This window comes from Daucus carota, chromosome 1, assembly GCF_001625215.2.
Source record: "Daucus carota subsp. sativus chromosome 1, DH1 v3.0, whole genome shotgun sequence".
Lineage (NCBI taxonomy): Eukaryota > Viridiplantae > Streptophyta > Magnoliopsida > Apiales > Apiaceae > Daucus > Daucus carota.
In genome coordinates, this window is record NC_030381.2 from 26,401,079 (window position 1) to 26,418,943 (window position 17,865).

General features: G+C 33.5%; 1 protein-coding gene and 1 long non-coding RNA gene across 3 annotated transcripts; both read right to left on the minus strand.

Annotated features, from left to right (window-relative positions):
• LOC135152918 (uncharacterized) lies at positions 1-13,580 on the minus strand. Of its 2 annotated transcripts, none has more exons than XR_010292206.1 (7): positions 12,443-13,580; positions 10,859-11,117; positions 7,090-7,348; positions 5,945-6,039; positions 3,179-5,716; positions 1,595-1,853; positions 1-543 (listed from the first exon to the last, which is right to left on the minus strand). It is a non-coding gene; the product is annotated as an uncharacterized LOC135152918 (long non-coding RNA). The 2 variants fall into 2 exon arrangements; XR_010292205.1 differs by having other exon boundaries at positions 8,674-11,117; positions 12,443-13,556.
• Positions 13,581-16,656: 3,076 nt separating this feature from the next.
• On the minus strand, positions 16,657-17,865 carry LOC108220015 (uncharacterized). The gene has a single exon (XM_017393650.1). The coding sequence runs from the start codon at positions 17,863-17,865 to the stop codon at positions 16,657-16,659; it is 1,209 nt and encodes a 402-aa protein (XP_017249139.1).

Genomic DNA, 17,865 nt, shown 5'->3' on the forward strand with positions numbered 1-17,865 from the left:
AGAGAAAACTAATCCTTAAATAATATTAAATTAAAACTATTGATAAAAAGATAATTTAAAAAGGATTACTATGCTAAAAAATCATTCTAACTCATGGCCAACCTGGTAGTTGGGTTACAGAACTCAAAAAACTTGTGGTCAACTAACTGAACTTATAAAAAACTTGCATTTAGATTGTGACAGCCCTCAGATCCGGGGGTCTGGATCTGGTGCCACGTGTAAATGAAAATACAATTTAAAACCAACAAAACCTTTTAAAAACACTTTCGAAAATGGATTCTAACGTTGCCAGCAAAAACCTTTTCAAAACACTTTTTAAAAACTTGAATTTCCGAAACCAAATAATTTAAAACCTGAAAGTTTTAATAACAGATTTAAAAGAAACCACTTTAACCCCCTAAAACAGGATCGCATCCAGGTTACAGTATTGAAATTAGAATCAACCAACCTCATCTCTGATGTATAACTTAACCACTTAGAATCCTTGCCGCTTAGCATCACTCTCATGCGCAGCCTAATCAGATAATCCATCTCTAGCCTTAGCTGAAAGGTTTAGAGTTGAAAAGCAAGGATGAGCTAAAATGCTCAGCAAGTTCTTGTAGTAAAATAGTTGTATGAAGGTAGTTTGCAAGGGTAAGTTATCAAATGCTCAGCAGTACCAATATGAATAAACAAGATATATGATCGTAAAACAGTTTATAAGAGCAAGAGCATAGCAATCATGCATGCTTTGAGTATAAAGCAGTAACCATCATTGATATAAGAAAACTGGAAATCAACTTTTATTAGCATGCTCAAAAATGTGATAATCATAAGTTTTAGTTTCAAAATTTCATCACTAGCATGCCATAACAGGTTTTTATCTTAAAACGAATATCAGATATATTGGACGCTAACAGGTGAAGATAGCTGATCAGTCTATCAACACCGGACGGCTCTAGTCGGCCATCACGAAATAATGTTCCGGAACCTAAAGACTAGCTAGGTCTTTAGACGCTGGACTAGGTGGTTTCACAGTGTACACAACCACACTAGCCTCTTACGCCACCATGCTGGGCCGTTACCGAATAACGGACCTCTTACGCAGCTCCAAAAGAATATCTGATCCATTTCCAGTTTCCAATTTGATTTGTATCCATCCCATTCTCAAAATCATTACATGGTATTCATGAATCAATACCATGTCTCAAAGTATTATATCACAGGTTTAGCAATGATAATCAGTAAACATTTTCAGAATTTGAATCTCATCCGGGATAGATATTCACAAGTTACTATTCCCCTAAAACAATTTAAAAGATATTAAATCCATAGAAACAGGGGAATACGTACTTAAAACATTTAGTATCTGAATCATTTGACAAAGACATGCATTCTTGCTCTACATTATCCATATATGTAATCTGAACCAGCAAGAGTATTGTCAGGGGTACTTGCAATATATCAAGGAAGTTCCAGAGTACTTGCAATATATCTAAAAGAAGGTTTCAAGATACTTGCATAATAGGATTTGAAGAAAATTTCACTTGAACAATAAGTGAAGATAGGGATACTTGCACTTTCAAATATACAAGAGAGGAATGTGAATACTTGCCTTTGGTCCTTAGCTTATACACTCTTAGCTAACATTCTTATCTTATTCTGCTTTCTCAAGACATCACCCTCAACTATTCCTGATTTTCTGTTATGGCGCTCATGCGGTTGCTGCAGCTTGATACGAAATCTTATCTAACTTCAGTCTTGATCCCCAACGTCTGGTTCTACTCGTCTCGAACAATCCGTAACTACAGAACCGCTATACAACTCTCCCCTTTTCTTGCCTTTGCTTGGTATCACGCCTTCAATGCTCGATCCTATTATAAGCAAAAAGATACTACTTTAGTATCCTTCCGAAACGACTATCCTATTTCTACCCTTTCGCGATATATATATACACAACACATTATATAGCACATAACAAGTTGCACACATTATAGTTTTATAACTTAAAACCCACTCAGAATATTATTTAACACGAGAACGCGTCTTAAGTTAATATTTCTACGGAAAATTCGGCATGACCTATTCGTAAATAGGACTATCCCCCTGTTTTCAAATCAATCCAATCAAGCTCTTTAACCAAATAAAATACTAACATAAAGAAAATCTGCCTCGACATGCAGTAAATCACATAAGAAAAGTACCCGCCCCGACATGCGGCACCTAACACATAATGATAAATAATCCGCCCAGACATGCGGCACCTAAACACATAATGATTGAAAGAAACTAACAGCTTACCTTTAAAACAGAAAGTAATTCAATATTAATACATTATACTATCAAGAATAACACTCTGACATTTAACACGTAGCACTTAGCAGGTATCACATATTTCCATACATTTACTTACCACTTATCATAATACTCAATTTAGATACTATTCAAATCAAATATATACAAGTTGAATTAAATAAGCATAGCACTATAACTATTTAAGATATCGCATATTTATATTATTAATATTATTATTTACTATTATTACTACTAGTGCAAGTAATAATAATAATAAAGAATAATACTAATATTTATTAATATTCGACATCCTAAAATTACCAAGTAAACACAGTTTCACACATTAAGATCAATAATAATGCTATGTATTACTGCTATTACTAACAAATCACATAAATATTATTTATAGATTTTATAGAAATATCACGAATCAGTAACTATATAAATTCGATTAATAGTCCGATAATTATAGGATACACTCCCGTATAATTTAAAAATCTAAATTTTATTTGAAAATCGGGCAGCACCTCCTCTATTTGTCGGACTACCAGTCGATATCATATCGACACCGACAGTCACAATCAAGCCTGCAATCAATCCAAACAACTTACTTTACAACTAATAATTAAACTCGATACTCAATCAAATGACCCAACAACCGAAATAATAAATAAAAGCGTATCGAGAAATCCATATCAAGACTCGAGCCACCCGCATAATTTACACAGCCCAGCAATCAACACACGGCCAACTCGGCCCCACACGAACTCACCCGACACACACACTCGAATACACAGTATACACACGCTGCACACACTCTTACACGCACAAAATACACGCGTATATACACGCAACACAGCAGCGAAACAAGGGGGAAAAAACAGGGAAATCGAGGGAGAGAAACCAGAGCAAGAGAGAGATGCCGAGTCTGGTGGCTGACGGCAGCGAGAGAGACCCAGGGAGAGGTGAAGAACGGCTGAGGAAGTGGTGGTTCGCCGGAGTAAGAGCCGCGCGGAGAGAGACGGCGAGAGAGAGACTTGGCCAGTGGAGGGAGATTCAGGCGAGAGGTGTGTGAGGGTGAGAGAGATTAGAGAGAAAGAGAGATGAGAGTGGGAGATGAGCGAGAGAGGGAACCTGGGGAGAGAGTGGTCGAGAGAGAGAAAAATGAGAGAAACAGTGAGAAAGGGAGAGAGCAGAGAGATTTAAAAGAAAAACAAAATAATTCAGTTTATATAAACTGATTCATCCTGTGATGACACGTATCGGAGTAAAGGATACGTGTCCCTCTGCTGGCTGGCCTGGTACCGAACCGAATTTAACAAATTAACGAACAACTCGCAGATAAAATAATCCAGATAAATACCAAAATAATTTTTAAAATCTTAAAATAATTAAAAACTAATAAAATATGATTTTCATGATTTTTGAATCATTTTTGAAATAAATAGAAAGACCCCACTTTAATCTATACGGAAAATTATTTAGAGCTGGAGAATTATCAAAATATCGTTTTATGAATTCTATATACCTCTAAAAATATTTAATAGAATTATAAAGCGATAAAAATGATTTTATATGCAATACACTATTTTATATAATTAAATCAGTATAAAATCCATAACAAATGCAAATCGATAACACAACTCAACAATCCAATAGAAATAAAATACACCGACTCTCGAGAATATAATCACATAATAATCATTTAGAATTTTTCAAAATAATATATGAAACTCATTTTTTTTTTTTTTTGGAAACAATTATATACCAACAACACAATAACTCGGAGTTTAAAATATAAAATTTTGATTTAATTAAACTGGAATAAAATATTAAATCTTATTCCCTTCCTTGAAGAAAATCACTTTTATAATAATAAATAGATTTTAAAAAAAAATCCGAGTCATTACAATCTACCCTCCTTAAACGGATTCCGTCCTCGGAATCACAGAAAGAAGGACACATAATCTACGAAACAAATGTACTCACATACCGACTATCACACAATATTTAACTAAAACCAACAATAATATATAGACAAATTAGGTCTATAATAATTATGACAAAATTTCAAACTTCAGATATTACATTCTACTCCCCTTATAAGGATTCCGCCCTCGGAATCCGCGAAAAGAACTAAACGTACACGCTTCTTAATATCGTATCGTTGTCCACTTTTGACTAATCCTTGGCATACCCTCAACTTTTAAGGTAGTAGGAATCTTAAAAATTTTCGCAAATGCAGAATTAACTTTTCGGAATGAATCTTTGAGAATTTGGCCATTGAACAAAAATCTTTTCAAAATTGGTTTCATCTGAATAAACGAGTGACTGAGAGATCAATATGATCCAACAAACTTAGTGTTGGCGCCCATATTAGACACTACTAAAGGTTATCAGCCTTCTTGTAATCACAACACACACAAGTGATGGCGTCCCATCAAACCTCTATCACACAGACAGATAGTCCTTGTGTCCCCTATAGTAGGGTTGTTCATCTCAGTTAGAGTGGAAAATATGAAAATTTCAAAATCAACCAACAATGATTGACTTTTAATAAATGAATCTTTAATACGAACCTTAGGAGTCGAAATTGGATTGCTTTCAAAGATACAAATATTGACAAAAGGACTTCATGAATGTCTCTATAGAAGAGATATTAGAACAATTCACTGACTGTGAAAATGCTCAATAGAATCAATAATGAGGATGGTATTGCCAAGGCTATCACATATGTCTTCTCGATCGATTCTGATAACTCGTTTCGATTCTACGATAAATATTATTATTAACTTATATTCGCCTTCGTAGATCCCATCACCAATATCCACGTTAGGTCGAAAACCTGTCGAGCTTGGTACTGTCAGAAGTCATATCCAGCTTTGTAAAATCAGCAGTGTAGAGCGTTGGCTTTTTAACCTACTCATAATACTATATCGAGTAGCCTACCACTCTTTCTATATAATTCTCAAATCGGGAACTATACACTTGGCTTCTCACAATGATCGATCAAATCTCATACTCCTTTTATCACTCTATAAAATAATGAATTAACCTCTACCCAACATTCTAGAAGTGGCAAAGATAGTAAGGAACATTCCAGACTAGACAAGTTAATCCACGAGTCTAGCTGGAACTGGTTACTCAGAAAATCCCTCTCAAGTTTTGGAAGATTGGAAACTAAAGGTATCTAATTATGTTTCTCCTGAGATCCTAACTCATTAGTTCTTGACGTGGAAACTCCCAAAATGATTACTCAGAATCATTACTCTAACCTCAATCTCAGTTCAATCAACAAAGACTATAACCCAGAACCTTGACTTATCTCTATGTGAGGTTTCACTAAACACACTCTTATCACAACCTACATTCTAATTTCAATACTTTGAAACCTGTAGCTCTGATACCAACTGTGACAGCCCTCAGATCCGGGGGTCTGGATCTGGTGCCACGTGTAAATGAAAATACAATTTAAAACCAAAACACTTTCGAAAATGGATTCTAACGTTGCCAGCAAAAACCTTTTCAAAACACTTTTTAAAAACTTGAATTTCCGAAACCAAATAATTTAAAACCTGAAAGTTTTAATAACAGATTTAAAAGAAACCACTTTAACCCCCTAAAACAGGATCGCATCCAGGTTACAGTATTGAAATTAGAATCAACCAACCTCATCTCTGATGTATAACTTAACCACTTAGAATCCTTGCCGCTTAGCATCACTCTCATGCGCAGCCTAATCAGATAATCCATCTCTAGCCTTAGCTGAAAGGTTTAGAGTTGAAAAGCAAGGATGAGCTAAAATGCTCAGCAAGTTTTTGTAGTAAAATAGTTGTATGAAGGTAGTTTGCAAGTGTAAGTTATCAAATGCTCAGCAGTACCAATATGAATAAACAAGATATATGATCGTAAAACAGTTTATAAGAGCAAGAGCATAGCAATCATGCATGCTTTGAGTATAAAGCAGTAACCATCATTGATATAAGAAAACTGGAAATCAACTTTTATTAGCATGCTCAAAAATGTGATAATCATAAGTTTTAGTTTCAAAATTTCATCACTAGCATGCCATAACAGGTTTTTATCTTAAAACGAATATCAGATATATTGGACGCTAACAGGTGAAGATAGCTGATCAGTCTATCAACACCGGACGGCTCTAGTCGGCCATCACGAAATAATGTTCCGGAACCTAAAGACTAGCTAGGTCTTTAGACGCTGGACTAGGTGGTTTCACAGTGTACACAACCACACTAGCCTCTTACGCCACCATGCTGGGCCGTTACCGAATAACGGACCTCTTACGCAGCTCCAAAAGAATATCTGATCCATTTCCAGTTTCCAATTTGATTTGTATCCATCCCATTTTCAAAATCATTACATGGTATTCATGAATCAATACCATGTCTCAAAGAATTATATCACAGGTTTAGCAATGATAATCACTAAACATTTTCAGAATTTGAATCTCATCCGGGATAGATATTCACAAGTTACTATTCCCCTAAAACAATTTAAAAGATATTAAATCCATAGAAACAGGGAATACGTACTTAAAACATTTAATATCTGAATCATTTGACAAAGACATGCATTCTTGCTCTACATTATCCATATATGTAATCTGAACCAGCAAGAGTATTGTCAGGGGTACTTGCAATATATCAAGGAAGTTCCAGAGTACTTGCAATATATCTAAAAGAAGGTTTCAAGATACTTGCATAATAGGATTTGAAGAAAATTTCACTTGAACAATAAGTGAAGATAGGGATACTTGCACTTTCAAATATACAAGAGAGGAATGTGAATACTTGCCTTTGGTCCTTAGCTTATACACTCTTAGCTAACATTCTTATCTTATTCTGCTTTCTCAAGACATCACCCTCAACTATTCCTGATTTTCTGTTATGGCGCTCATGCGGTTGCTGCAGCTTGATACGAAATCTTATCTAACTTCAGTCTTGATCCCCAACGTCTGGTTCTACTCGTCTCGAACAATCCGTAACTACAGAACCGCTATACAACTCTCCCCTTTTCTTGCCTTTGCTTGGTATCACGCCTTCAATGCTCGATCCTATTATAAGCAAAAAGATACTACTTTAGTATCCTTCCGAAACGACTATCCTATTTCTACCCTTTCGCGATATATATATACACAACACATTATATAGCACATAACAAGTTGCACATATTATAGTTTTATAACTTAAAACCCACTCAGAATATTATTTAACACGAGAACGCGTCTTAAGTTAATATTTCTACGGAAAATTCGGCATGACCTATTCGTAAATAGGACTATCCCCCTGTTTTCAAATCAATCCAATCAAGCTCTTTAACCAAATAAAATACTAACATAAAGAAAATCTGCCTCGACATGCAGTAAATCACATAAGAAAAGTACCCGCCCCGACATGCGGCACCTAACACATAATGATAAATAATCCGCCCAGACATGCGGCACCTAAACACATAATGATTGAAAGAAACTAACAGCTTAGCTTTAAAACAGAAAGTAATTCAATATTTATTCATTATACTATCAAGAATAACACTCTGACATTTAACACGTAGCACTTAGCAGGTATCACATATTTCCATACATTTACTTACCACTTATCATAATACTCAATTTAGATACTATTCAAATCAAATATATACAAGTTGAATTAAATAAGCATAGCACTATAACTATTTAAGATATCGCATATTTATATTATTAATATTATTATTTACTATTATTACTACTAGTGCAAGTAATAATAATAATAAAGAATAATACTAATATTTATTAATATTCGACATCCTAAAATTACCAAGTAAACACAGTTTCACACATTAAGATCAATAATAATGCTATGTATTACTGCTATTACTAACAAATCACATAAATATTATTTATAGATTTTATAGAAATATCACGAATCAGTAACTATATAAATTCGATTAATAGTCCGATAATTATAGGATACACTCCCGTATAATTTAAAAATCTAAATTTTATTTGAAAATCGGGCAGCACCTCCTCTATTTGTCGGACTACCAGTCGATATCATATCGACACCAACAGTCACAATCAAGCCTGCAATCAATCCAAACAACTTACTTTACAACTAATAATTAAACTCGATACTCAATCAAATGACCCAACAACCGAAATAATAAATAAAAGCGTATCGAGAAATCCATATCAAGACTCGAGCCACCCGCATAATTTACACAGCCCAGCAATCAACACACGGCCAACTCGGCCCCACACGAACTCACCCGACACACACACTCGAATACACAGTATACACACGCTGCACACACTCTTACACGCACAAAATACACGCGTATATACACGCAACACAGCAGCGAAACAAGGGGGAAAAAACAGGGAAATCGAGGGAGAGAAACCAGAGCAAGAGAGAGATGCCGAGTCTGGTGGCTGACGGCGGCGAGAGAGACCCAGGGAGAGGTGAAGAACGGCTGAGGAAGTGGTGGTTCGCCGGAGTAAGAGCCGCGCGGAGAGAGACGGCGAGAGAGAGACTTGGCCAGTGGAGGGAGATTCAGGCGAGAGGTGTGTGAGGGTGAGAGAGATTAGAGAGAAAGAGAGATGAGAGTGGGAGATGAGCGAGAGAGGGAACCTGGGGAGAGAGTGGTCGAGAGAGAGAAAAATGAGAGAAACAGTGAGAAAGGGAGAGAGCAGAGAGATTTAAAAGAAAAACAAAATAATTCAGTTTATATAAACTGATTCGTCCTGTGATGACACGTATCGGAGTAAAGGATACGTGTCCCTCTGCTGGCTGGCCTGGTACCGAACCGAATTTAACAAATTAACGAACAACTCGCAGATAAAATAATCCAGATAAATACCAAAATAATTTTTAAAATCTTAAAATAATTAAAAACTAATAAAATATGATTTTCATGATTTTTGAATCATTTTTGAAATAAATAGAAAGACCCCACTTTAATCTATACGGAAAATTATTTAGAGCTGAAGAATTATCAAAATATCGTTTTATGAATTCTATAAACCTCTAAAAATATTTAATAGAATTATAAAGCGATAAAAATGATTTTATATGCAATACACTATTTTATATAATTAAATCAGTATAAAATCCATAACAAATGCAAATCGATAACACAACTCAACAATCCAATAGAAATAAAATACACCGACTCTCGAGAATATAATCACATAATAATCATTTAGAATTTTTCAAAATAATATATGAAACTCATTTTTTTTTGAGGAAACAATTATATACCAACAACACAATAACTCGGAGTTTAAAATATAAAATTTTGATTTAATTAAACTGGAATAAAATATTAAATCTTATTCCCTTCCTTGAAGAAAATCACTTTTATAATAATAAATAGATTTTAAAAAAAATCCGAGTCATTACAATCTACCCTCCTTAAACGGATTCCGTCCTCGGAATCACAGAAAGAAGGACACATAATCTACGAAACAAATGTACTCACATACCGACTATCACACAATATTTAACTAAAACCAACAATAATATATAGACAAATTAGGTCTATAATAATTATGACAAAATTTCAAACTTCAGATGCTCAGCAAGTTCTTGTAGTAAAATAGTTGTATGAAGGTAGTTTGCAAGGGTAAGTTATCAAATGCTCAGCAGTACCAATATGAATAAACAAGATATATGATCGTAAAACAGTTTATAAGAGCAAGAGCATAGCAATCATGCATGCTTTGAGTATAAAGCAGTAACCATCATTGATATAAGAAAACTGGAAATCAACTTTTATTAGCATGCTCAAAAATGTGATAATCATAAGTTTTAGTTTCAAAATTTCATCACTAGCATGCCATAACAGGTTTTTATCTTAAAACGAATATCAGATATATTGGACGCTAACAGGTGAAGATAGCTGATCAGTCTATCAACACCGGACGGCTCTAGTCGGCCATCACGAAATAATGTTCCGGAACCTAAAGACTAGCTAGGTCTTTAGACGCTGGACTAGGTGGTTTCACAGTGTACACAACCACACTAGCCTCTTACGCCACCATGCTGGGCCGTTACCGAATAACGGACCTCTTACGCAGCTCCAAAAGAATATCTGATCCATTTCCAGTTTCCAATTTGATTTGTATCCATCCCATTCTCAAAATCATTACATGGTATTCATGAATCAATACCATGTCTCAAAGTATTATATCACAGGTTTAGCAATGATAATCAGTAAACATTTTCAGAATTTGAATCTCATCCGGGATAGATATTCACAAGTTACTATTCCCCTAAAACAATTTAAAAGATATTAAATCCATAGAAACAGGGGAATACGTACTTAAAACATTTAGTATCTGAATCATTTGACAAAGACATGCATTCTTGCTCTACATTATCCATATATGTAATCTGAACCAGCAAGAGTATTGTCAGGGGTACTTGCAATATATCAAGGAAGTTCCAGAGTACTTGCAATATATCTAAAAGAAGGTTTCAAGATACTTGCATAATAGGATTTGAAGAAAATTTCACTTGAACAATAAGTGAAGATAGGGATACTTGCACTTTCAAATATACAAGAGAGGAATGTGAATACTTGCCTTTGGTCCTTAGCTTATACACTCTTAGCTAACATTCTTATCTTATTCTGCTTTCTCAAGACATCACCCTCAACTATTCCTGATTTTCTGTTATGGCGCTCATGCGGTTGCTGCAGCTTGATACGAAATCTTATCTAACTTCAGTCTTGATCCCCAACGTCTGGTTCTACTCGTCTCGAACAATCCGTAACTACAGAACCGCTATACAACTCTCCCCTTTTCTTGCCTTTGCTTGGTATCACGCCTTCAATGCTCGATCCTATTATAAGCAAAAAGATACTACTTTAGTATCCTTCCGAAACGACTATCCTATTTCTACCCTTTCGCGATATATATATACACGGCACATTATATAGCACATAACAAGTTGCACACATTATAGTTTTATAACTTAAAACCCACTCAGAATATTATTTAACACGAGAACACGTCTTAAGTTAATATTTCTACGGAAAATTCGGCATGACCTATTCGTAAATAGGACTATCCCCCTGTTTTCAAATCAATCCAATCAAGCTCTTTAACCAAATAAAATACTAACATAAAGAAAATCTGCCTCGACATGCAGTAAATCACATAAGAAAAGTACCCGCCCCGACATGCGGCACCTAACACATAATGATAAATAATCCGCCCAGACATGCGGCACCTAAACACATAATGATTGAAAGAAACTAACAGCTTACCTTTAAAACAGAAAGTAATTCAATATTAATACATTATACTATCAAGAATAACACTCTGACATTTAACACGTAGCACTTAGCAGGTATCACATATTTCCATACATTTACTTACCACTTATCATAATACTCAATTTAGATACTATTCAAATCAAATATATACAAGTTGAATTAAATAAGCATAGCACTATAACTATTTAAGATATCGCATATTTATATTATTAATATTATTATTTACTATTATTACTACTAGTGCAAGTAATAATAATAATAAAGAATAATACTAATATTTATTAATATTCGACATCCTAAAATTACCAAGTAAACACAGTTTCACACATTAAGATCAATAATAATGCTATGTATTACTGCTATTACTAACAAATCACATAAATATTATTTATAGATTTTATAGAAATATCACGAATCAGTAACTATATAAATTCGATTAATAGTCCGATAATTATAGGATACACTCCCGTATAATTTAAAAATCTAAATTTTATTTGAAAATCGGGCAGCACCTCCTCTATTTGTCGGACTACCAGTCGATATCATATCGACACCGACAGTCACAATCAAGCCTGCAATCAATCCAAACAACTTACTTTACAACTAATAATTAAACTCGATACTCAATCAAATGACCCAACAACCGAAATAATAAATAAAAGCGTATCGAGAAATCCATATCAAGACTCGAGCCACCCGCATAATTTACACAGCCCAGCAATCAACACACGGCCAACTCGGCCCCACACGAACTCACCCGACACACACACTCGAATACACAGTATACACACGCTGCACACACTCTTACACGCACAAAATACACGCGTATATACACGCAACACAGCAGCGAAACAAGGGGGAAAAAACAGGGAAATCGAGGGAGAGAAACCAGAGCAAGAGAGAGATGCCGAGTCTGGTGGCTGACGGCGGCGAGAGAGACCCAGGGAGAGGTGAAGAACGGCTGAGGAAGTGGTGGTTCGCCGGAGTAAGAGCCGCGCGGAGAGAGACGGCGAGAGAGAGACTTGGCCAGTGGAGGGAGATTCAGGCGAGAGGTGTGTGAGGGTGAGAGAGATTAGAGAGAAAGAGAGATGAGAGTGGGAGATGAGCGAGAGAGGGAACCTGGGGAGAGAGTGGTCGAGAGAGAGAAAAATGAGAGAAACAGTGAGAAAGGGAGAGAGCAGAGAGATTTAAAAGAAAAACAAAATAATTCAGTTTATATAAACTGATTCATCCTGTGATGACACGTATCGGAGTAAAGGATACGTGTCCCTCTGCTGGCTGGCCTGGTACCGAACCGAATTTAACAAATTAACGAACAACTCGCAGATAAAATAATCCAGATAAATACCAAAATAATTTTTAAAATCTTAAAATAATTAAAAACTAATAAAATATGATTTTCATGATTTTTGAATCATTTTTGAAATAAATAGAAAGACCCCACTTTAATCTATACGGAAAATTATTTAGAGCTGGAGAATTATCAAAATATCGTTTTATGAATTCTATATACCTCTAAAAATATTTAATAGAATTATAAAGCGATAAAAATGATTTTATATGCAATACACTATTTTATATAATTAAATCAGTATAAAATCCATAACAAATGCAAATCGATAACACAACTCAACAATCCAATAGAAATAAAATACACCGACTCTCGAGAATATAATCACATAATAATCATTTAGAATTTTTCAAAATAATATATGAAACTCATTTTTTTTTTTTTTTTGGAAACAATTATATACCAACAACACAATAACTCGGAGTTTAAAATATAAAATTTTGATTTAATTAAACTGGAATAAAATATTAAATCTTATTCCCTTCCTTGAAGAAAATCACTTTTATAATAATAAATAGATTTTAAAAAAAAATCCGAGTCATTACAATCTACCCTCCTTAAACGGATTCCGTCCTCGGAATCACAGAAAGAAGGACACATAATCTACGAAACAAATGTACTCACATACCGACTATCACACAATATTTAACTAAAACCAACAATAATATATAGACAAATTAGGTCTATAATAATTATGACAAAATTTCAAACTTCAGATATTACATAGATAACTGCCTTTAGTTACGTTAATAAGATGGACGAAACAGATGAAAATGTCAAATTTTTAAAAAATATCATTATTTTCAAACTTTATGGGGGGCACTTTTATAATTTTGTAAAATTCAAATTTTATGGGTGAAATTCTATAATTTCATAAAATTTACAATAGTGAAAAAACATCGGTTTTTTGTAAAGGTACCTTCATATTTTTAAATTTTGAGGGGACATTTTTAAAATTTCGTAAAATTTATAATGGTGAAAATTGTCACTTTTTTTAAAAACTACTTTCATATTTTTAAATCTCATGGGTGTGCTTCTATAATTTTTTAAAATTTATAATAGTGAAAAAAATGTCAGTTTTTTGAAAAAATACCTTCACAATTTTGAATTCATGAGGTCGCTATTATAATTTCGTAAAAATATGATGATTATTTTATCAAAAAGATTGGGTTTGAACTAAATAGGGCATTTTATTTAAATGGATATCTGATTCAAACGACTTCGTTTGACTTATCTTATTACTCACAAATAAGTCCATATCATTAGAAAAAAAAATGACAATATATAAATTTTTTGAAAATAAGTACATATTTGTACTAAATAAAGAATATAAAACAGGTTAATAAGCTAATACATAATCGAACTGACCCCGCTTGGCGTTGGGTCACTGAACTAGTAAAAAATTGCATAACCGTAAAAACCCAACTATACTAACATTTTTTGTTTAAGTCAAATAAAATTGAACGGTTGTGCAAACTTTTTAATGTTTAATGACTAAATAGCATATTAAATCTAGTTATGTGATTCATTTACCAGCTATTCTAGTTCAATGACTCAACTGCATGTTGGTGGGTCATGGGTTGAGTGACTTTTTACCCAATTATTCCATTTAAAAAATATGAAAAGTGATGAGTACTTAATTATTAAAAACAAAATAAGAAATGGTTAGTCATGACCTATTTATGGGAGGAATGGTTGTATTCACTTGAATGGATAGAATTACAAGAGAATAGAATGAAAAATCATAAGAAAGTTTTATGTAAAAAATAAAGTATGAGATAATAATTACTAAATATGAGTTCGCCTAAATTTTATATAAGAAGATACATGAAAACTATGATGAATAAGTAAAATGAGCAATTCTTCCAAAACACCAAAACATGTGGGTTAGATTTTTATTTCAAATTGTGTTTAGAATGGGATGATTAAAAAATGAAAATCTATTGATGTGAATTTTTATAATATATTCATCAAAAATTATAACTTCGAGTATTATATAGTTAATCTCTTGGAGATTCTTCTATATAGTTTAGTATCTCTGTTTTCAATCTAGAAAAGGTCCTCAATGTCACTATTTTAATACATAAGTAGCTTCCTAACCCGTGTTTTGCACTGGTAGTTTTAAATTATTTTTTTGAAATATTGTTATATCCTTTCTTCATTTTTTTGAAAATTGAGATTATTTGTATTATAAAAATAATTTAAATTTTATATTTACTTGTATTTTAAATCATATTATCTTGATGTATAAATGTACATATAACCTCACTATGATGATAATTATTAAAATACAAATATAAAAAAAATATACACTATTTAAATTTTATTATATAATTTAATTATCATTCACCTAAAATTATTGAAAATTTGATAAAAAAATAAGATTCTTGTCGAATCAGAGTCTTTGTCGTATAGTTAAAAAATCATATATATAATTTTATTAAATCACAATAATTAAAGATTCTACAAATCGGCCGATTAACTGAATAATCGATAACCAGACGAATTTTTAATACGATTTGGTAAAATTTGATTAAATTGATAATTAATTGATCAAAACTGGATTAATCAGTCAAAAATCAGGCAGAATATTAAAATTTACAAATTTTGTGGGGAAAATTTAAAATTTTAAAAATGATTAGATATATATTATTTATATGTATAATATTAAAATAATTCCAAATAATGATCATGTTATGATTAATGTATATTAATGCTTAGACATTAATGTATAATAAATACATTGCTTAGACATTAATGTATAATAAATACGTTAGTATTAAATGTCAATAATAACCTTTATATATATATTAAAATATGTGTAATAAACAAAGGGTATATTAGTCATATTGAATTAATTTATTCAAAATTGTTCTATTAGATATATAACAGATGTTTCAAATGTCATTATATAAAAATAAGGTCTCCACTGTCCCTTCAAAACACAACTTCAAATTGCTTTTTCATTTCTAATCAAGACGCAACACGAAGTTACGTTTTCCTCCAAAACAGAGCTTCAAGTTATGTTTACAAGAAATTTGAAAAAAAAATAAAAAAATATTCTATTAAGCAGAACACTGGACGAAGTTGCATTTTGACATTTAAAAACACTAACACAATTTGAAATTGCGTCTCGACATCTTAAAGTACAAATTGAAGTTGCGTTTTGATTATTTTAAAAAAATAAATAAAAATAAATACAAGACGGAGTTGCCTTTTCATAAAACATCGGATGAAGTCACGTTTCGAAGTGATATTTGAGCCATGTCCTTTTCCCCTTTGGAAGGTGACATATGAGACCTAGTTACACTTTCTTATTTGATTCTGTCATTTTCCCTCGATACATTATGTTTGGGTTGATATTAAAAAATGAGATGAAGATAGATACAACAGTACCTTGATGGATAAATTACATCATTGTAATTTATAACCATGCATGAACTCCAACAGATAATGAACAAATAATAGACTCTGGAGTTTTTACACAAGTATAACAGCAGCAACATTTTTTATTAGTCAACATAAACCTCAAAGAACTACAAGGGCTAAAGCTGGAACAGATTTCGCCGGGTTCTGTGGAGGATCTCCTCTCATACCACACACATTGAGAGAAGAATTACATGTAATTATATAGCACACTGATATGATGAAAAGGCTTAGAAATAAAAAGTCTTTATGACTCTTGCATGATGCATTATTATTATTTTTGCAATAACAAGATTACACATAAACTGCCTCTTTATTTCTCACGATTAATTCAGCCATTGATGAACTGCGATACCCTTGTCTCTTAATTGTCCGTACAGGGTCAAGCACTGCCAATAAGCTCTCTTGCTTTTACTACCATCTTGCCATTGGTTCTTACACTCGAGAAAGAGTTCGTCGACCAGACTTATTGTCTTCTTAATCATCATCTTCTCGACAATTTCTGCCTCTGCTTTCATCACCACGTAGTCTTCGTCCTTCACATTATTTACCATCCAGTCTGATGCCTCAGTAGTAGAAGGAGCTTCATTTTTCACTCCTTTTCTTTTGGTCTCCTCATTGTTCATGTTAGTGTCCAAATTGTAGATCTGGAAATCCTGATTCTTTGTCGGATAATTCTTCTCGAACCATTCAACAGATCTAGTGCTTTCATCAGTGATGAATATTCTGCGGGGGTAATTTTCAAGTGAGTCCCCTGTTAAATCAGGAAGATATCTGAATTTCCTCAGCTTGTTAGATTTTGCCAATTCTTTTCGTGGGGGCTCGAGCCACACATTTTCTAGACCGCTCAATGCATCTTTCTTAGACTCAGGCATCCACTCAAAAAGCTTGCGCGTTACTCCAAAATATTGTGCCTGATTCATATGATCAGTCTTTCTCATTGCCAGCACAGTGACATCAAATCTCCGAAGATACATTACTTTGTAATTTGAGTCGCGTTGAAATTCATGTGCAGAACCATTGTCCAATCCCATTACAACAATGCCATCAACCCTCAGAATCCTATCAACCAACTTTTTAGAGTCCTTCAAGCTCAACGAGAAAACAATGTCAAAAGACTCATCCGGGAACGAGCTCTTGCCATCCAAATCAGATTCGACAACCAACTCAATGTCATTATTATACAAGAACTGCAAATTCTCCACAGGACGACCAACGCCAGAACTCAAAATCAAACCCTTCTGTCCCATCTTAACAAGGCCCTCATTAGCCAAATCTTGAAAGATCTCAGGAAAAGATTCAAAACCCGTGATATCAAACACATTCTCACTGGACAACCTCCCCGAAATATAACCAATCAAAGGCAATGTGAGAATGAAAATGGCCAACAACAATGACCTTGACACAACCCGCAAAACAACCGAATCAGGCAAATTGATAATCACAAAGCTATCATAATGACCAATATCTTCACCACCATTCAAACCTTTCGGATTCATCTTGCTCTTAGCTCGAACTCCTCGAGCCAAATCCAT

What these genes read in the sequence shown, in the direction of transcription:
- LOC108220015 (XM_017393650.1), bottom strand. Translation starts at nt 17,865, where the DNA reads ATGGATTTGGCTCGAGGAGTTCGAGCTAAGAGCAAGATGAATCCGAAA.